Source organism: Oncorhynchus kisutch, unplaced genomic scaffold (assembly GCF_002021735.2).
Source record: "Oncorhynchus kisutch isolate 150728-3 unplaced genomic scaffold, Okis_V2 Okis06b-Okis10b_hom, whole genome shotgun sequence".
NCBI classification, from domain to species: Eukaryota; Metazoa; Chordata; class Actinopteri; order Salmoniformes; family Salmonidae; genus Oncorhynchus; species Oncorhynchus kisutch.
In genome coordinates, this window is record NW_022261983.1 from 22,207,393 (window position 1) to 22,229,777 (window position 22,385).

A 22,385-nucleotide genomic window follows, 5' to 3' on the forward strand; every position below is an offset into this window, starting at 1 on the left:
CAACAACCAATTTGACAGATTTTCAAGAATTTTGAAAAGAATAATGGGCAAATGTTGCGCAATCCAGGTGTGGATCGCTCTTAGAGACATACCCAGACAGGTGTGGAATGCTCTTAGAGACATACCCAGACAGGTGTGGAACGCTCTTAGAGACATACCCAGACAGGTGTGGAACGCTCTTAGAGACGTACCCAGACAGGTGTGGAACGCTCTTAGAGACATACCCAGACAGGTGTGGAACGCTCTTAGAGACGTACCCAGACAGGTGCTACTACAAAGTATTGACACAGGGGTATGAATACTTATGTAAACAAAATATTTCAGTATTTTAGTTTTCAATAAATTTGAACACATTTCTAAAAACATGTCACTATGTGTAATCTATGCATCTATATGTCATTTTATGAATAGACAAGTTAAAAAAAAACATGGTAGGACTCATACCGGTAACAAATTGAATTTCACCCCTGGTCCTAGGTACATGATGCCTTGTGTTATCTATATCATGTCCACCTAATAAACAGGTGATTGTTGATAACATGGTTCGGTCGTTTAATGAGGAAATAGCTTCTACTGTCTGGCACAACTTATCCTATCATTCACCGGAAGAGAGAGAAGGGATGGAGTGGGTGTGAAGGTTTGAAGAAATGTCAAGTCTTGAAATAAGGGCTTTTATTTAGAAGGATTTCTTATTACCATAACGGAAATGACGCCATCGACATGCTCCCGGAGGTCAAAAGGTATACATCAGAACACATCGGAAGGAAAGTCACAGACGATATAATAAACTATATTTAGAGTAATCAGGTATTTCGTATGCGTATATAGCGAAATTATATTCACTTTGTCGATAGGCATAGCCAGAACCATGTAGTCGTTAGCTAGCTAGGTCCACATGGATAGCTAGCTAAGTTAGCCCACGCTGATCTAGCTAGCTCCGCTAACGTTAGCTGTCTTGTACACCGCTAGCTATCTAGCTATAGCTGTTGTAGCGTGGACTGTAAAATAAACCCAATCTTACAGTCCACGCTATAACAGCTATTGGGTTTATTATGCTTGCTAGTTACGTCCCGACTGATTTGCTCCAATGTTGGGATTGATTTGGGTCCCCTACACTACATGAATAGAATAGCTATGTAACTAGCTAGCCAGCTAACTCATGCTAACAGAGCAATGGCCACGTTCCAGGCTGATCTCAAAACGGCTGGTTATATGGTTTAAATATCAGTTAATAATGACATGAAATTACAGATGAGTGTTTTGATGTATAAATCTTTTTTTACAGGTTCTCTAAAGTCCTGCCATTGACTGCATTGTCGTTGTTGCCGCACGAGAAGGACTATGAATCCACTCAGTTCAGAGAAGGAAACATTGATGGATGAAATCGAAAAGAGTTTATGGAATTTAACTGAGGACAATTTACGCTACATGTGTGAACGTTGTGGAATGGATGGCCCTGAAATTAAAGGGATGAATCATCGCTTATTAAGGCGTAAAGTCATGGAGGAAATGTGGGACAATACGGAGTCAATGAAATCAGAGGAGCAGGGAATGTCTTGGTTAGTCCAACTGAAAGAGGACATCAGGAGGACACAGGAGGAGGGTAGCAGTGCACTCATGAGTCCCAGCCAATCGGAGGATGTAGACCGCAATGAAGAACACAACAAGGGGGACAGGGATTGGTTGCCGAGCAACGGACTGACAGCGGAACCCTTGCATCCCAGCCAATGTGATGATGATGCTGTCGACTGCGATGAAGATTGGAATGAAGAGGGAGGAGCTGGGTTGCTTAGCAATGGACTGGAGGCGGAGTCAGCTCCAGAGAGCCACAGTTACGTGAGTATTTCCCAGGCAGAAAGTGTTTTTTTTCTCAACAGTCTTCCCCTTGATTCCTTGACTTCCTATAAATGCATTGAAGGAGAATATCTGAGGTTCCTCCTCTTGGGACTTTTATCCTCCAATGTATTTTAAGAAGACCAAGTAATCAAAGATGATGGGAATCAAGGAAAGACCTTTGAGATCACCTTTAAAAAATAAAAATAAACATTTTAGTCACTTAGCAGACACTCTTATCCAGAGAGACTTACATTTATTTAACTAGGCAAGTCAGTTAAGAGCAAATTCTTATTTGCAGTGACGGCCAAACCCTAACCCGGACGGCGCTGGGCCAATTGTGCGCCGCCCTAACATGAGCAATTTGGGTTAAGTGCCTTGCTTAAGGGCACTTTGACAGATTTTTCACTTTGTCGGCTTGAGGATTTAAACCAGCAACCTTTCGGTTATTTGTCCAATGCTCTTAATCAGTAGGCTACATTTTGAGACTTCACAATTCCTTGACAAGTACGAGAGTGTTTCTCACCCTGATTCTCTATTTTAATGATTTCCAGGACAAGCCTCCACCACCCCTCTCCCCTCTCCCAGAGTCTCCAGGTCATGCCTCTACCCACAGGGCCTTATTGTGCGGTCTGAAGAGGGTGTCTGTACGGCTCGACGACTGCAGGAAGACACCGGGGCAGAGTAGCCATATAATACACAAGACAACACAGACGGGAGAGAAACCCCACAGCTGGTCTCATGCTGAACAACACAAAACCCTCTCAGGAGACAGGCCTGGCTCCCATATCTGTGATCACTGTGGGAAGAATTTTGTCACAGCTACCAATCTGAAAACACATTTACTGTGTCTGTCTGGAGAGAAACCTTACATGTGCTCTGAATGCGGAAAGAGATTCACGCAGGCCGGCAATCTTAAGAGACACCAGAGAACTCATACTGGGGAGAAGCCGTTTGTTTGTCCTCGTTGTGGGAAAGACTACAATGATTCTGGAAACTTAAAGAAACACATGAGGTCCCATGCTGTTAAACAACACACAGGGAACCCCAAAGTGAAACCTTACCTCTGCTCTGATTGTGGGAAGCAATTCATTGGAAAACAAAGCCTTGAATATCACCGAGAGGTTTTTCACACAGATCACCCTCACCGCTGTGGTCAATGTAAGAAGAGCTTCATAACTGCAGCAAGATTGGAATCGCACATAAAAACAAGACACCCGCCAACTGATCCTCTGAAGAATCCACACGTGTGCTTAGAATGTGGAAGGGGATTCCCTGTGGCCGCTAGTCTTAAAAGACACCTGAGAATTCATTCTGAGGAGAAACCGTACTCCTGCCCTCAGTGTGGAAACAGTTACAGTGATCGTGGAAATTTAAAGAAACACATCAGAACTCACACAGAGGAGAAACCTTACCACTGCTCGGTGTGCGGGATGAAGTTCCGTCATACAAAAACGTTACAACGGCATCACCAGGAGAACCACAAGGGGGAGACACTGGGTCCCATCCACAGACACCAAGACCCTCTTCCATGCCCCCACTGCGGGGAGGTGTTCTCTACCAAGGCTCTTCTAAAGGATCATGTACGGACCCACCCTAGCCGGGTCCACTGCTCCCAGTGCGACAAGACCTTTTCCAATAAAGGTAACTTACTTGTTCATCAGAGGAAACACACTGGAGAGAGGCCTTACCTTTGCCCTCAGTGTGGGAAGAGTTTCTCTCTGGCAGGGAGTTTAAAACTTCATCTCCGGATTCATGCGGGTGAGAAACCTTACTGCTGTACTTACTGTGACAAGAGATTCACAAGGAAGGGCCACTGCAATAGCCACATGCGAATCCACACTGGAGAGAAACCGTACCAATGCCCTGACTGCGGCAGGAGGTTTGCTGACGGTAACGTCCTGAAAAACCACCGGCGTACCCACACAGGAGAGAAACCGTTCCAGTGCCGCATGTGTGATAAAGCCTTCGCCCAGTTGACCAGTCTGAAGAAACATCAGGAGACACACAGCCATAATCACACTGTAAGATAAAGCCTTGGCCCAGTTGAGCAGTATGAAGAAACATCAGGAGACACAAATCCAGCCCGTCTCTGTCGGGAATCGCTACGTACCACACAATCAGTCCATCCCTAATACTTACCCACCCTGTCCCTTCGCTACGTACCACACAATCAGTCCATCCCTAACACTTACCCACCCTGTCCCTTCGCTACGTACCACACAATCAGTCCATCCCTAATACTTACCCACCCTGTCCCTTTGGCCTTCACCATGTTGGCAGTTCTAGGGAGGGATTTGGGACCAGGGGACTGAAGTTACCAGAGACAAACAGCTGTAAATACAACTTTGTATTGCCGACTTCCTCTCATTAGGGGCCATCGGAAGGCATTGGATCAGGTGTCTTCTTGATCTCTGGTTTTAAAAGACTTGTCAGCAATCTTACCAACCATGACCAGTTCATTTTAAATGACAAATTTGGGTATCCTGTTAGCCTGACATCCAGACCTGTTTTGTGCTAACATTCCACTCTCCATGCCATGTTTGGCATATTAGAATGAGAAAAATGGATACTGTGTGGACTGTAAAGCACAACTAGACTGCTACCCAGGCTAGTATCTTGTATGTCTAACAACTAATCTTTTTTTCTGTCTCAAACTGAAATGATTCTGCTCGGCTCCCCGTTCACGTTGAGTTCACATTTTAGCCCGGGAGTTTTTGTAATAACTGGGGATGTTTAGATATGTTGTCCATTTGAATTTATTGCTGAACCCCAACTAGAGTTAATAAAAATGGTGACAGCAATGTGTTGTTGGAGTAGATTTTTGAGTAAGAATGTTTATGCATAACCTAGGGTCCTAGTATAACCTAGGGTCCTAGTATAATCTAGATTCCTGGCATAACCTAGGGTCCTAGCATAACCTAAGGGTCAAGCATAATCTAGGGTGCTAGCATAACCTAGGGTCCTAGCATACCCTAGGGGTCAAGCATAATCTAGGGTCCTAGCATAACCTAGGGTTCAAGCATAACCTAGGGTCCTGGCATAACCTAGGGTTCAAGCATAACCTAGGGTTCAAGCATAACCTAGGGTTCTGGCATAACCTAGGGTTCAAGCATAACCTAGGGTTCAAGCATAACCTAGGGTCCTGGCATAACCTAGGGTTCAAGCATAACCTAGGGTTCAAGCATAACCTAGGGTTCAAGCATAACCTAGGGTCTAAGCATAACCTAGGGTCCTGGCATAACCTAGGGGTCAAGCATAATCTAGGGTCCTAGCATACCCTAGGGGTCAAGCATAATCTAGGGTCCTAGCATAACCTAGGGTCCTAGCATACCCTAGGGGTCAAGCATAATCTAGGGTCCTAGCATAACCTAGGGTTCAAGCATAACCTAGGGTCCTGGCATAACCTAGGGTTCAAGCATAACCTAGGGTCCTGGCATAACCTAGGGTTCAAGCATAACCTAGGGTTCAAGCATAACCTAGGGTTCAAGCTGTAGTAGGATGTCCCTTGGGGGTATCCGTACCTATGTATGACATGCGAGGTTTAGGTTAGTAAACATGCTGGAGCTAGAACTTCGTTGTCGTGCGTCCTTATTTTAAATAATACTACATGGTGTCAGAAGTGGTTTTAAAATTCACATAAACGTGAAGGACGTCCCAAGTAAATCATATATTTTGCTAGCTAACGAGCAAGGACTAAGTTACTGCTAAGCAACATGTTGCAAGAGGAAGAAGCTGGCGGGATTTCAGGGTTTGCGACTCTCAAATTCAACGGCCTCCGGCGCAAACACGGACAGGCCAGTGGCTTGTGCTGACGCGATTTCAGGGGTTTGCGACTCTCAAATTCAACGGCCTCTGGCGCAAACACGGACAGGCCAGTGGCTTGTGCTGACGGGATTTCAGGGTTTGTAACGCCAAGTTCAAAGGGCTCTGGCGCAAACACGGACAGGCCAGTGGCTTGTGCTGACGGGATTTCAGGGTTTGTGACGCCAAGTTCAAAGGGCTCTGGCGCAAACACGGACAGGCCAGTGGCTAGTGCTGACGGATTTCGCATTAGTCCCCCAGAGAATTTTGCTTGTACGGACATTCAAAACCGGACAAAATGGATCAGGCGCTTTGAAAGATACAAGGTAGCATCAGGCTTAAACGTGGAAAATGAGGCATTTTAAGTTAATACACTGATCTACTCTATGGGTGATGAAGCCAAGGATATATTAAATGCTTCAACGTTGACCGAGGAAGAGAAACTTAACTACAGTGCCGTTTTAAAGACTGTTTTGAAACGCATTTTGTAGGGAGACACGACATTATTTTTGAGAGAGCTAGGTTTAATATACAGGAGCAGGGTGAAACCACCGACAGTTTTATCACAGCTGTTCACAAACTAGCAGAACATTGTCAGTTTGGCGCGCTCAGGGAAGAGCTGATCCGAGATCGGATTATAGTGGGAATAAGAAATATATCACTTTCTGAAAAGTTAGTTGGATTCCCAGCTTACCTTGTCCAAAGCTGTAAACCAGATTAGGCAGAGTGAGACAGTGAAAAGACAGCAGACGATACTGTGCGACAGCAGCTCCTTGCAGAACGAAGAGAGTGAGGAAATACATGCATTTTTATACAGAGCTAAAACAAACAGAGGGGAACAAATAACAGAGACAGACGTGGAGAAAACAATCACAGACAGCACCAGTAGCTAGTTCAAGTGTTTGTCGCAAATGTGGGAAGTCCCCCTTTCCACAGATGGTAAGGTTGCCCAGCAAAGGATGCTGGGATGCAGGACATGTCACAGGAGAGGACACTTTTCAGCTGTCTGTCGATTAAAGCAAATGCATGAGGTTTCAGAGGAGGTACAAGCAGGACAGCATCTTTCTGGGAGAAGTAAAGGAAAACAACGCTGGCTGGCATTCAGACATTAAACTCAATGGGGAGGTTGTGTCATTTAAACTAGACACTGGGGCAGCAGTGACAGCTATCCCAACTAGGCTGTATAGCTATAGCAGAGACGACCCTTTGCTCTCTACAAACAAAAAACTGTACGGGCCCAGTAATACGATTTTACCAGTGGTAGGGCACTTGGTGATTAAACTGGAGAGTAAAGACAAGTGTGCAAGTGCCATCCAGCCTGTCTTCGTCATTGACTCTCTAGCCAGACCGTTGCTGGGGCTACCAGCAATTGGAAGCATTGCAACTCATTGAGAGAGTGAGCAAACTGGAGGACCCAGGTGAGGTTTTCAAAAAGAAATTCCCAAAAGTGTTTTCTGGTCTAGGAAGGATAGAAGGTGACTACAAAATCCACCTGAAAGAGGATGCTGTCTCCTATGCCCTTACCACCCCCCGCCGGGTGCCTATCCCTTTATTGGCCAGAGTATAGGAAGAGTTGGGGAGGATGGAAGACATTGGGGCGGTGTCTAAAATAGAGAGTCCCACAGAGTGGTGTGCAGGGATGGTGGTGGTCCCAAAAGCCAATGGGGAAATAAGGATCTGTGTGGACATGACTCACTTGAATGAGGCACTCTGCAGAGAGAGACAGTGGAGCATCCATCAGTGGAGCAGTCACTGGCTCAGTTGGATGGCTCACAAGTCTTCACAAAGCTGGATGCCCGCTCAGGTTTCTGGCAGATACCGCTGTCATCACAGAGTAGGGCGCTCACAACGTTTATAACACCGTTTGGCCGTTACTGTTTTCATGTTTTGCCATTTGGAATCGCTTCCGGTCCTGAGCATTTCCAAAGACCCATGTCCCAGCTGTTGGATGGGCTGAGTGGCGTCATAATCCACGCGGACGATGTGCTCGTGTGCGGAAGGGACAGAGCAGAACATGATGTAAGGCTCACAGCAGTTCTGACCCGACTCCAGGAGACTAGCCTGACACTCAATGAAAAATTCACTTTTGCACAATCAGAGGTCTTGTTCTTGGGACACAAAATCAGTGCAGCTGGAATAGAGCCGGACCCAGAGAAGATCAGCGCCATCACAGATATGCCCAGACCCCAGAATGTGGCTGAAGTCAGAACCTTCTTAGGCACAGCCACATATGTGGGTAAGTTCCTCCCACAGTTTTCAGATACAACCAAACCTCTGAGAGACTTACTAGCCAAAGAGAATGACTGGTCCATGGGGTCACATGCAACAGGTAGCGTTTGACAAAAGCAAAGGAGATCTGGCCGCACAGAGAGTGCTGGCCCAGTACCTTCCCCACGCTAAGACAAAAGTATCAGCAGATGCATCATCCTTTGGGCTAAGGGCGGTCCTCACACAGATGCAGGACAACATGGAGTGGCGTCCAACAGCATACATCTCCCGAAGCTTATCCAACACAGAGCAAAGATATGCTCAAGTGGAGAAGGAGGCGTTGGCTATCACATGGGCATGTGAAAGTTGTGCAGTTTACAGCAGAGATTGACCACAAACCACTGTTGGCTCTGTTAGGGACAAAAGCACTGGACGACTTGCCTCCCAGAGTTCTGCGCTTCCGCCTCAGATTACTGAGGTTCACCTACAAGATGGTGTATGTGCCAGGGAAGGCACTGATCACAGCAGACGCACTCTCTAGGGCCCCAATTAAACATCCATTATCAGAGGAGGAGCAATGTCTAGAGGGGGAGGTACAGGTGTCCATTAATGCAATAAGGGACAGTCTACCTGCATCTCAGACCAAACTGCAGCAGATTGCAGAGGAGCAACAACAAGACCACATCTGCCAACAGATAGTGCATCAGTGCAAAAAGGGATGGCCCAGAACTGCCTCAACTGCTGAAGCCCTATTGGGTGCACCAACATGACTTCCACTGTAATGGAGACCTTCTCATGAAAGGACAACGGCAATGGCATTCGAAAGCATAATGTTAACTTTCACAGCTATAGGGACGACACATAGCTGTACATTTCGATGAAACATGGTGAAGCCCCCAAGTTGCCTACCCTGGAAGCCTGTGTTTCAGACATAAGGAAGTAGATGGCGACAATATTTTCACTTTTAAACTCGGACTTAATTAACAGAGATGCTGGTGCTAAAGTACCATGAAACAAAGATATCTTCTGTTGGATCTGACAATTCATCTTGATGGTTGTACTGTTAAGGTTGTGTACTTAAAAAAATTAAAAACATTTTTTTAACACTCTACTCAACACTTTGGATGCAGTTTATCACAGTGCCATCCGTTTTGTCACCAAAGCCCCATATACTACCCACCACTGCGACCTGCACGCTCTGGTTGGCTGGCCCTCGCTTCATACTCGTTACCAAACCCACTGGCTCCAGGTCATCTACAAGTCTCTTCTAGGTAAAGCCCCGCCTTATCTCAGCTCACTGGTCACCATAGCAGCACCCACCCACAGCACCCACGCTCTCCAGCAGGTATATCTCACTGGTCACCCCCAAGCCAATTCTTCCTTTGGGATGAGTAATGCAAGATACGGAGACATTATTAAAGTGGCTAGTGTTTTAGCCTCAAAACTGCAGACCAGTCTAACCAAGCCAGCCCAGGAGCTTCACATCCAGCTTCTTCGCCTGTGATGTCCAACCAGCCTCAAAACTGCAGACCAGTCTAACCAAGCCAGCCCAGGAGCTTCACGTCCAGCTTCTTCGCCTGTTGGATTATCGGAGACCAGCCACCCAGACAGCTGATGAAATTGACGAGTATTTCTGCCTGTAATGAAGCCCTTTTGTGTGGAAAAACTCATTTTGATTGGCTGTGCCTGGCTGCCAAGTGGGTGGGCCTGGATACCCAGTGGGTGGGCCTACACACTCCCAAGCCCACCCATGGCTTCACCCATGCCCAGTCATGTGAAATCCAGAGTCCTAATGAATTTATTTCAATTGATTGATTTCCTTATATGAACTGTAACTCTGTAAAATCACTGAAGATTGTTGCATATTGCGTTTATATATTTGTTCAGTATATTTCGCCGCCATTGTGACTTGTCTTTTTTGTCATCTCGGCCTTACTGTAATATCACGGCGGCGTATGACTGAATGGGTTTATAGAGCAATCAACGCAATTATCACAACATAGGTTGTAATATGGCTTTTTTTACTGGCCCCAGTGATTTTACCCGCTCACCGCTACTGCTTTATGAGCCGCAAAACGAGCAGCAACGCTCCTCAGGGTGTAAACTCTGTGGATTTGGAAAGTAGAAGTGCTCCTGAGTAGAATGGATCCCCTTTTACTGTGACACAACGTACAGACAATTATGTGCAGTCCAATAAATGATAAGAGTACACACACACACACCAAAAAAACATTGTTGACCATTTAAATATCAACAATTGTACACATTTTCCATTTATTTTCGCCCAAATTATTCATTTACAAAGTATACAGGACTGGACTCTTATTCTGAAAGATTCCAAAACTCGTGACACGGAAGTGCTTAGTTATGCCAGAGCTATTGTAGAATGAGGAGATAAGAATCTCAGCAGGATCTGAATGTCGACCAATATGCAGTGGTGTAAATAAAGTACTTTAAAATACCATTTAAGTCGTTTTGGGGGGGGGGGGGGGGGGGGGGGTGTATCTGTACTTTACTTTACTATTTATATTTTTCACAACTTGCATTTTTACTCCCCTTCAGTCCTAAAGAAGATCGTGTACTTTTTACTCCATACATTTTCCCTGACACCCAAATACATGCTGAATGCTTAGCAGTTCAGTAAAATTGTCAAATTTACCCACTTTATCAAGAGAAAGTCCATGATCATCCCTTCTGCCTCTGATCTGGCAGACTCTCTAAACACAAATGCATCGTTTGTAAATTATGTCTGAGTGTTGGAGTGTGCCCCCTGGCTATCCATACACTTAAAAAACAAGAAAATGGTGTCTGGCTTGCTTCATATAAGAAATTTGAAATTATTTTATAATTTTACTTTTGATACTTAAGTATGTGTAAAAACAAATACTTTTAGACTTTTACTCAAGTAGTATTTTACTGGGTGACTTTCACTTCTACTTTTCTATTCGGGTATTTAAACTTTTACTGAAGTTTGACAATTGGGTAGTTTTTAGATCTCTGCCAATATGAATGTCGATCAATGTGTTGCGTCACGTGGTTGTAAAAAACGAATCGGCAACGCAATTCCTTCTTAAAAGTCAGGGAATGGGTCGAGACACCTGCCTATTTTCCTCAATAGTACGTAAATGTCATGATTTTAAAGCTATACGATATCACAGGGAACAAGTTAATTATCTCACACCCCGATAAAAAAATTTTTTTGAATGTTGTACTTCTTGTTCACGTAATTCATGCTAATGTTGGGCTTTTGAGCTGGAGCCCAATGGACTCCCATTCACTTCCTTAAAGGAGTGAGCGCGTTGTCAAATAATCACCCAGAATGCACCACGCCGGCCCATTGACGAAGCATGGGCAACATAACCAATGGTCCTTAACACGATTACACTGGAGTGTCTCATCTCCATAACTGTATCTCTGGTTATTCTTGCCCGCTTCACAACGGGATCAATACCAAAGATGGTGGACGCAATTCTTCTTTGATTGAAGCAAGAATGGGACAATTTTGGAATATAAGCTGGTCAGTAAAGCATTAGGTATCGGGGTTGTTCAAACGATGTAGTTAGTTCGTCGTTAGGGTTGCATAGCTTAGTTACTGTTATGTACCTGCTCTTCAGATTGCTACTTTTTTTACTTGGGTTGCTAGCTGCTCAATAGCTCCTGTTAACTCATTTGAATCTCTGCTCAAACATAGTCGATACAGGAATAAAACGGCAATTGTTTTCTGTATGGTACGAACAGGCAGGGGACTCTACATATAATTAATGAGCTGTTGTACATAATGTTCCTGTTATGTTATTTTCGCTAGCTAGCTTCTAAAATTCCAAATTGTACCCTTCAAAATAAAAGTCCTCATTTGTGGGAAACCTTTCAATTGAAATGGTATTAAAGATCACTAATATTGTTCTATTATATTGTTCTATTAAGTAAACATGAAATGGTGACGGGGAAATATAGAACATTGAAACATTTGATGGACTTGACAGAAATAGAATGTCACGACATATTTGACGGTACAAATGGCTTTTGTCCCCATTAGGACGGGGGTTCGTTATACTGGGGGAGATGGCGTAAAGTAATTATGCGCACGAGCACAGAACTCAACTAACCTCATTTTTTCCCCCGTGCGAATCTGGCATGTCCAGTCATTTTCACATGGAGGGGAGAATAATAATTCCAGCCGGAATAACCTAAATTTTTTTGTGTTTTTTTGGGGGCAAACTCCAAGATCCTCTGATAGTACTTATCCTGAGCGAATCGACATCACTGTGTTTTGAGCGCTACAGTGTTTAACAGGTGCTGCTTGCAGTTTGGCCAAGAACATGGGAACAAAGGCAGTGCAGTGCTAGATATGTACATAGCCTACAGATTAATTCAATGTGTCTGTCATATATAAACCTTCCTAGTGCCTATTTCTCTTTTTAAAAGATTAAACGCATGATATTGTGCCAATGAATTGATAAATGTCCAAATGCAACAGCTTGAAATAGATGTCAGCGTTCAGTTCACGGTTCTTATTGGTATTATTTACATTTTCTCCCATCTTAAAGCAAGTCAATATTATATTAGGCTATCCATAGACACGTTGCAATATCTGCACGCCTAGAACAGCCTCCAGGCTTCTATCATAACGGTCAAGTTTGAACGAGGAAAAACATAAATAAATTACAGGGGGCAGTTTGGTCAAAAACTGATCTCGTCCGACTTGACCTTTACACCATGTCTGCCTATTTTTACACAGGTGACCTCACAAAGAGATTCCATTGTTCTGGTGACAGGAAGAAGATCTGGTGTTCTGAAAGAACGCTCACCCTGGATTAACTGGCAAAACAGCACCTCCTGAAGCTTCCTGTGTGGTGCAGCGGTCTAAGACACTGCATCTCAGTGCTAGAGGTCGTCACTACAGACCCTGGTTTGAGTCCAGGCTGTATCACAGCGGTCTAAGACACTGCATCTCAGTGCTAGAGGTCGTCACTACAGACACCCTGGTTCTATTCCAGGCTGTATCACAACCGGCCGTGATTGGGACTCCCATAGGGTGGCGCACAATTGGCCCAGTGTCGTCCGGGTTTGACCCGGTGTAGTCCATCATTATTAAATAAGAATTTGTTCTTAACTGACTTGCCTAGTTAAATAAAAACTACAACTCCCAGTGTAACGGGAGACATAGGAGACACCTCACATTAGTGACAGCTATGGTCAATAACCAGTTGTTGTAGATTTTTTTTTAAACCAAGAAACATTCTAACTCTGCTGAGACCAAAATGAGTTCAGAGAAGGAAACGTTGATGGATGAAATCGAAAAGAGTTTATGGAATTTAACTGAGGACAATTTACGTTACCTGTGTGAACGTCATGGCAAAGATGGCTCTGAAATTAAAGGGATGAATCATCGCTTATTAAGGCGTAAAGTCATGGAGGAAATGTGGGACAATACGGATTCAATGAAATCAGAGGAGCAGGGAATGTCTTGGTTAGTCCAACTGAAAGAGGACATCAGGAGGATACAGGAGGAGGGTAGCAGTGCACTTATGAGTCCCAGCCAATCAGATGACGTAGACTGGAATGAAGAGGGAGGAACTAGGTTGCCTAGCAACAGACTGGAGGCTAAATCTGATCTAGAGAGGCACACACCAGAGCAGAGGGAGAGTGATGTGACTACTTCCCAGTCTGAAAGTGTTTTTCTCAAACCACACTTGTGCACTAAATGTGGAAAGGGATTCCATCAGGCCGGCTGTCTTAAGAGACACCTGAGAACTCATACGGGGGAGAAACCATTTGTTTGCCCTCGTTGTGGGAGGGCTTGGAGTGATTCTGGAAACTTAAAGAGACACATGAGAAAAACTCACCCAGGAGAGGAGATGGTTGTTAAGAGGGTCGACACTCAGAGGAGTGACCCTACAGAGAGTAGGGAGGAAATTAATGTGGATTCAATTAAATCGGAGGAGCAGGGAACGTCTCGGTCACTCCAGCTGGAAGAGGAGGATGCTTGCGGTGCGCCCGTGAGTCCCAGCCAGGCTCATGCTGATGATGTAGACTGCAATGTTGAGGACAGGGATTGGTTGTCTAGCATCGGACTGAAGGTGGAGCCCATGAGTCCCAGACAATCCGATGATGACGCTGCAGACCGCAAAGAAGAATGGAACGAAGTGGGAGGCGCTACGTTGCCTAGCAATGGACTGGAGTCGGAGTCAGCTCGAGAGCGCCACAGTTGCGTGAGTATTTCCCAGTCATTATGTATTTTGTTTCCCAACAGTCTTTCCTTGATTCCCCAACCTTATTTTTATAAATGCATTGGGAGGAGAATAACTGAGGCTCCACCTCTTGGACTTTGTCTTCCAATGCATTTTGAGAAGGAGGCAGAGTCATCGAGGATGAGAGTCATCGAGGATGAGAGTCATCGAGGATGAGAGTCATCGAGGATGAGACTAATCGAGGATGAGAGTAATCGAGGATGAGATTAATCGAGGATGAGATTAATTGAGGATGAGAGTCATCGAGGATGAGAGTCATCGAGGATGAGAGTCATCGAGGATGAGATTAATCTAGGATGAGATTAATCTAGGATGAGAGTAATCTAGGATGAGAGTCATCGAGGATGAGAGTCATCGAGGATGAGATTAATTGAGGATGAGAGTCATCGAGGATGAGAGTCATCGAGGATGAGAGTCATCGAGGATGAGAGTCATCGAGGATGAGAGTCATCGAGGAAAGACTCTTGAGACTTCAAAATTCCTTGACGGGAAGGAGAGAGTTTCCCACACTAAGGGTTTTTCTGGATAAAAAATGGACTTAGGGGGTGGGTGTGGCATGGGGGCGTGGCGTGGGGGTGTGGCATAGGGGTGTGACATGGGGGTGTGGTGCGGGGGCGTGGCATGGGGGCGTGGCAATGGGCGGGTTTGGCCCATTGGCTCAGTTGAATTTTGGACAGCATTTTAGAGGCCCCCCATCTTGGCGGTCGACAGAATTCTTAGCATTTTTAAGACAATTATCTGCAACTCTACGAATTTCTCCATGGAGCTGAGAGAGATTTTTAACACATTTTTAATAGCAGCATTTTTTTTTTGCGTTTCTACGTATTCTGCCATGGACCTGAGAGAAGATTTTGCAGTTTGAAGCTAATTTCCTTGAACTCTATGCATTTTGCCATGGTTAATGCTGTTTTATTTTGCTCAAACAAAAAAAATTGAAATCAATTCTGCTAAATTAATTGTTTTGGGCATTGTTTATTCTCCCTGACTGTCTAGTTTTTATTTTGATGATCGTTAGTTCGCAGATTACATTATTGATACATGTATCATTCTGTTATCTTTTCTACATACTTTCTATCTAGTTTTAATCCTTTACCCTGAAAGTGTTTTTTCAGAACTTCAATGGCAGAAAAATCCCAGCACCCTGATTTTTGATTTCATGTCTATTTTTCTAATTTCCAGGACAAGCCTCTCTTGCCCTCCTCCACCCTCGCAGAGTCCCCGAGTCGTGCCTCTCCCGGTGGCACCTTATTGTGTGGTCTGAAGAGGGTGTCTGTGCGGCTTGTCGACTGCAGGAAGACACCGGGGCAGAGTGGCCTTCAAATGCACAAGGCAACACAGACGGGAGAGAAACCCCACAGCTGGTCTAATGCTGAACAACACAAAACCCTCTCAAAAGACAGGCCAGGCTCCCATATCTGTGATCACTGTGGGAAGAATTTTACCACAGCAACCAATCTGAAAAGACACTTCCTGTATTTGTCTGGAGAGAAACCATACATGTGCTCTGAATGCGGAAAGAGATTCACGCAGGCCGGCAGTCTTAAGACACACCAGAGAACTCATACTGGGGAGAAACCGTACATTTGCCCTCGTTGTGGGAAGGCTTGGAGTGATTATGGAAACTTAAAGAGACACATGAGAAGGCATACTGTTAAACAATACATGGTGAAACCTCACCACTGCTCGGATTGTGGGAAACAGTTCATTGTCAAATCAAGCCTTAAACATCACCGGCTAGTTTTTCACACAGATCACCCTCACCGCTGTGGTCAATGTAAGAAGAGTTTCATAACTGCAGAAAGACTGGAATCACACACAAAAACACAACACCCGCCAAGGGATCCTCTGAAGAACCCACACGTGTGCTCTGAATGTGGAAAGGGATTCCATCAGGCCGGCTGTCTTAAGAGACACCTGAGAACTCATACGGGGGAGAAACCGTTTGTTTGCCCTCGTTGTGGGAGGGCTTGGAGTGATTCTGGAAACTTAAAGAGACACATGAGGAAAACTCACCCAGGAGAGGAGATGGTTGTTAAGAGGGTCGACACTCAGAGGAGTGACCCTACAGAGAGTAGGGAGGAAATGAATGTGGATTCAATTAAATCGGAGGAGCAGGGAACGTCTCGGTCACTCCAGCTGAAAGAGGACATCAGAAGGATACTGGTGGATGCCAGAGGTGCACCAATGAGTCCCAACCAAGCCGATGATTATTCTGAAGACGGTGACGAGGGAGGAACTTGGTTGCCTAGCAACAGACCGGAGGCGAAATCTGATCTAGAGAGGCACACGCCAGAGCAGAGGGAGACTGATGTGACTACTTCCCAGTCAGAAAGTGTTTTTCTCAAACCACACTTGTGCACTAAATGCGGTAAGGGATTCAAAAAAGCAGGCTGTCTTAAGAGACACCTGAGGACTCATACGGGGGAGAAACCATTTGTTTGCTCTTGTTGTGGGAAGGCTTGGAGTGATTCTGGAAACTTAAAAAGACACATGAGAAAAACTCACCCAGGAGAGGAGATGGTTGTTAAGAGGGTTGACACTCAGAGGAGTGACCCTACAGGAAGTAGGGAGGAAATGACTGTAGATTCAATTAAATCGGAGGAGCAGGGAACATCTCGGTCACTCCAGCTGAAAGAGGAGGATGCTTGCGGTGCGCCCGTGAGTCCCAGCCAGGCTCATGCTGATGATGTAGACTGCAACGTTGAGGACAGGGACTGGTTGCCTAGCATCGGACTAAAGGCAGAGCCCATGAGTCCTAGCCAATCCGATGATGACACTGCAGACCGCAAAGAAGAATGGAACGAAGAGGAAGGTGCCCTTCGTTGTGGGAAGGCTTGGAGTTATTAAAGAGACCCATGAAAAGAGCTCAACCACCACCCAATCAGCATGTCCCTTATCCCTACCCACCACCCAATCAGCATGTCCCTTATCCCGACCCACCACCCAATCAGCATGTCCCTTAACCCTACCCACATCAGACACCATGGTAACCTGGTTTACACCTGTCCAATCCATTATAGGTGTGTTTACTACTTCAAGGAAACAAGATGTGAAGCATGTGTTTTTTTGGGGTGGTATATTTGATGTTGTAATTGTTTTTAATGGAGACAGGTTAGAAGTAGAGGGGGAGACAGATGAGGAGGGAAGACAGTGAAGAGTAGATGCAGGGATTGAACCCTGGTCACCATTGGGGAGGCTGAGGCATACATAGAGCATCCAGCTGTGCTACCACAAGACTACAGGCTATGTACAGAAGGACGCATTTCTAAAAGTATTGGAACACTGCCCTAGACTCAGCCTGTCCCAAATAACACCTTATGCTCTACATAGTGCACTACTTTTGACCCCTGCCCATCGGGGTGCCATTTTGAATTCAGGATGTCCCAAACCCCAACCTACCACATGCCCTTGCTTGGCCCTCACTAGTGCTGTGGCGGTCAGCAGGTGATTGGCAAGCAAATAACTGCCGGTCTCATGGCAATTGAATGTTTAATTGTCATAAACATGTTTAGCCTACAAGCCACTGATGCGGACCTTTGGGCTCCCGAGTGGCGCAGCGGTCTAAGGCACTGCATCTCAGTGCTACAGGCGTCACTACAGACCCTGGTTCGATTCCAGGCTGTATCACAACTGGCCTTGATTGGAAGTCCCATAGGGCGGCACACAATTGGCCCAGCGTAGTCCGGGTTTGGCCCGGGGATAGGCCTCATTGTAAATAAGAATTTGTTCTTAACTGACTAGCCTAGTTAAATAAAAATAATATATATATATATTTTTTTTAAAGTATAAACATTTAATATAATATATCACAATTGAACATAGCTTAATAAAATAGCAAAGGAAGTGCACGCATGCGGCTATTCTGTGTTGAGAGGTTAACAAAGAAACCGGTTCTCTCATATGCTTCATTCAGAGTTATTTATTCGACTTTAATTGTGATACGAACGTTGAGATATGTTCTCATTCTTAATATATTAATAAGGCTGCATGATGGGACTCTGATGATTTGAGAATAAAAAGTCTCAAGCTGAACACACTTCATCGGTCTCTCATTCACAATTTGGACAAGCACTTGACAATATTCTCAGCAGGCCTCGAGTTTCCCGGTGGCATCCCCCTTGTGTGGCTGTAATGCCCCATAAAAAAATCGGTACCTTTTACGGCCTATGTGGGTGTTATAATAATTATAATTACTCTCACTCACATGGTTCCTTCAGATGTAGCCAATGCCCGTCACGTGATTGGTCCATCTCACAGTCATTTCAGCTAAGAAGTAATGAAGACAAATACATCGGGGGGCGTAACTGCGCACGTTCAATTCCGAGGCGCATATTGAAAATGTTAGAACTGTCCACATTTTACTTTTCGTCAGCCAATCAGATGAGTCGGTCTAACCAACAGCACTAGCTTATGTCCAATGTACTATCCCCCAGAGTGCAACAGTTGACCTATGCTATTGGTCAACTGTTCTTCTGTGCAATAAATAAATAAATATACTGTAGGACAGTTGTGGGATGCGATAGATCCCAATTGAATACAGCAACACGCATCCATTTTTTTTCTTTTTTTAAAGCAGTGAGGCTGATGCAACAGATCAGAACGTTTAGCTTACAATGTTGATAAATTATTAAGGCTATTTCTATTGGACTTTTTCTTCACATTAGAAGCGTATCAATGTGCACACGGTGGCACACGGTGGTAGGCTATTAGTGCGAATGTTCCAACATGCAATCGATTAGCAGGAAAACACTGTTCCCGAAAGTGAAGGCAAATGTGATTGTGCATTTAATAGTTTATTTTAAAAAGGTGCATTTAATAGTTTATTATAAAAAGGTGCATTTAATAGTTTATTTTAAAAAGGTGCATTTAATAGTTTATTTTAAAAAGGTGCATTTAATAGTTTATTTTAAAAAGGTGCATTTAATAGTTTATTTTAAAAAGGTGCATTTAATAGTTTATTTTAAAAAGGTGCATTTAATAGTTTATTTTAAAAAGGTGCATTTAATAGTTTATTTTAAAAAGGTGCATTTAATAGTTTATTATAAGAGGTGCATATTTATTGTGAAAATGATCTTCCCCAAACGTGAAACTCACACAGCTTATGTCTGCCAGTTAGGCTCTACACCGGCTATAAAGCGGTTTAATATTTATTATCATTATCCTTTATTTAACCAGGCAAGTCAGTTAAGAACAAATTCTTATTTTCAACGACAACCTAGGAACAGTGGGTTAACTGCCTTGTTCAGGGACAGAATGATAGATTTTTACCTTGTCAGCTCAGGGGATTTGATCTTGCAACCTTTTGGGTTACTGGCCCAACGCTTTAACCACCAGGCTACCTGCCGCCCCTACACTCTAACCACTAGGCTACCTGCCGCCCCTACCCTCTAACCACTAGGCTACCTGCCGCCCCTACACTCTAACCACTAGGCTACCTGCCGCCCCTACCCTCTAACCACTAGGCTACCTGCCGCCCCTACACTCTAACCACTAGGCTACCTGCCGCCCCTACACTCTAACCACTAGGCTACCTGCCGCCCCTACACTCTAACCACTAGGCTACCTGCCGCCCCTACGCTCTAACCACTAGGCTACCTGCCGCCCCTACGCTCTAACCACTAGGCTACCTGCCGCCTCTACGCTCTAACCACTAGGCTACCTGCCGCCCCTACACTCTAACCACTAGGCTACCTGCCGCCCCTACACTTTAACCACTAGGCTACCTGCCGCCCCTACACTCTAACCACTAGGCTACCTGCCGCCCCTACACTCTAACCACTAGGCTACCTGCCGCCTCTACACTCTAACCACTAGGCTACCTGCCGCCCCTACACTCTAACCACTAGACTACCTGCCGCCTCTACACTTTAACCACTAGGCTACCTGCCGCCCCTACGCTCTAACCACCAGGCTACCTGCCGCCCCTACACTTTAACCACTAGGCTACCTGCCGCCCCTACACTTGAACCACTAGGCTACCTGCCTCCCCTACACTCTAACCACAAGGCTACCTGCCGCCCCTACACTCTAACCACTAGGCTACCTGCCGCCCCTACACTCTAACCACTAGGCTACCTGCCGCCCCTACACTCTAACCACTAGGCTACCTGCCGCCCCTACCCTCTAACCACTAGGCTACCTGCCGCCCCTACACTCTAACCACTAGGCTACCTGCCGCCCCTACACTCTAACCACTAGGCTACCTGCCGCCCCTACACTCTAACCACTAGGCTACCTGCCGCCCCTACACTTTAACCACTAGGCTACCTGCCGCCCCTACACTCTAACCACTAGGCTACCTGCCGCCCCTACACTCTAACCACTAGGCTACCTGCCGCCTCTACACTCTAACCACTAGGCTACCTGCCGCCCCTACACTCTAACCACTAGACTACCTGCCGCCTCTACACTTTAACCACTAGGCTACCTGCCGCCCCTACGCTCTAACCACCAGGCTACCTGCCGCCCCTACGCTTTAACCACTAGGCTACCTGCCACCCCTACACTTGAACCACTAGGCTACCTGCCTCCCCTACACTCTAACCACAAGGCTACCTGCCGCCCCTACACTCTAACCACTAGGCTACCTGCCGCCTCTACACTCTAACCACTAGGCTACCTGCCGCCCCTACACTCTAACCACTAGGCTACCTGCCGCCCCTACCCTCTAACCACTAGGCTACCTGCCGCCCCTACACTCTAACCACTAGGCTACCTGCCGCCCCTACACTCTAACCACTAGGCTACCTGCCGCCCCTACACTCTAACCACTAGGCTACCTGCCGCCTCTACACTCTAACCACTAGGCTACCTGCTGCCCCTACACTCTAACCACTAGGCTACCTGCTGCCCCTACACTCTAACCACTAGGCTACCTGCCGCCCCTACACTCTAACCACTAGGCTACCTGCCGCCCCTACACTCTAACCACTAGGCTACCTGCCGCCCCTACACTCTAACCACTAGGCTACCTGCCGCCCCTACACTCTAACCACTAGGCTACCTGCCGCCCCTACACTCTAACCACTAGGCTACCTGCCGCCCCTACACTCTAACCACTAGGCTACCTGCCGCCCCTACACTCTAACCACTAGGCTACCTGCCGCCCCTACACTCTAACCACTAGGCTACTAGGCCACTTTTAGTTGTGATAAAAAACCTTATCAAAACATATAGGCCTATGGGCTGGGCTACATACGGTGTGCGACCTATGATTTGAAGAAGTCGCAAAAAAACACACAAGTTATTCCTCGCCTCACTGCACAAGCTGGGCGTCATTCACAAGTGATAATACATAATCCACAAGTGATAGGCTAATATTGTCACCCATCAGACTATTCTTAATTTAATCTTGTCTTTACATATACTAAATAATATGTGTGTGAAATTAGTTTTGATTTAGAATGGACCATTATCATGCACCTGTATCGAAACAGGGGTATGGGGGGGGGAAAATGTCAACTATGCACTTAAATAGCAAAATGGAGGACGCTTTTCCCCGTGGTTCATTTTCATGCCAGCCAGGTAGGCTATACTCCTGTTGTAAAGAGAAGCAATGTGCTTAATATTAGGAAAGTTTATAAATATAATAGGCCTAGCCTATAGAAAGCTGATGGGATCCTCCTCTTTTTAATAGAGGCCATCACTCTGTTTTCTCACGCAGTTACATAGCCTATAGAAATGTTGCGCAACATGAGCTCATGGGCTCTCATGAAGTGTTTTGATGAGATGTTTTAATACATTTACATTGATGTCAGAGTGATTTAAAGGGACGATACAGTGCTGAGTACCAGGCAGTTAGTTTGGTAGGTTACTAATGACCATCAGTAGCATCAGAGAAGCCTAATTACCGTGTCTAAACTGTCACGTGGAATTTGACTGTCTTCATGACTAGTGACCTCTGGTCTGGTGGTAATACCGTCACCTTGACAACCCCTCCATGTTGGCAGATCTAGGGACAAGATGACTGAGGTTACCAAAGACAAAACGGCTGAATGTAGAACTATATACAGCTGACTTCCTATCATTGGACCATTGGAGAAGGGCCCAATCCCAAATTGACATCTAGACCTTATGCACTTGTGGAGATGTAAGATCATCTAATTGGTTGTAAGCAATATGGGTTTACTTCCACCTAGCCTATCATTGAGTGGTAGAGCTGTTACCATATTGCTTACACCTGACAAAACCTCTCTGATCTCCACAAGTGCATATGGCATAGGGTCTAGGGGGCGTTTAGGATTGGGCCCATTGGGTCAATGTGTCTTGATTTCTGGTTTTAAAAGACTT

At 45.5% G+C, this 22,385-nt stretch overlaps 2 protein-coding genes across 3 annotated transcripts; both read left to right on the forward strand.

Moving 5' to 3' along the window:
* The first annotated feature begins 690 nt into the window (after positions 1-690).
* On the forward strand, positions 691-4,823 carry LOC116352712 (gastrula zinc finger protein XlCGF26.1-like). 2 transcript variants are annotated; one of them, XM_031814358.1, is made up of 3 exons: positions 691-740; positions 1,286-1,836; positions 2,388-4,823. In XM_031814358.1, the coding sequence occupies exons 2-3, from the start codon at positions 1,342-1,344 to the stop codon at positions 3,864-3,866; spliced, it is 1,974 nt and encodes a 657-aa protein (XP_031670218.1). In that variant the 5' UTR covers positions 691-740; positions 1,286-1,341; the 3' UTR covers positions 3,867-4,823. The 2 variants fall into 2 exon arrangements, with proteins under 2 accessions (XP_031670218.1, XP_031670217.1); XM_031814357.1 differs by having other exon boundaries at positions 720-807.
* An 8,077-nt stretch (positions 4,824-12,900) lies between these two features.
* On the forward strand, positions 12,901-17,700 carry LOC116359902 (zinc finger protein 135-like). Its single transcript, XM_031813839.1, has 2 exons — positions 12,901-14,057; positions 15,276-17,700. Exons 1-2 carry the CDS (start codon positions 13,107-13,109, stop codon positions 16,941-16,943), a joined length of 2,619 nt encoding a protein of 872 aa, XP_031669699.1. The 5' UTR covers positions 12,901-13,106; the 3' UTR covers positions 16,944-17,700.
* The last annotated feature ends 4,685 nt before the right edge of the window (positions 17,701-22,385 follow it).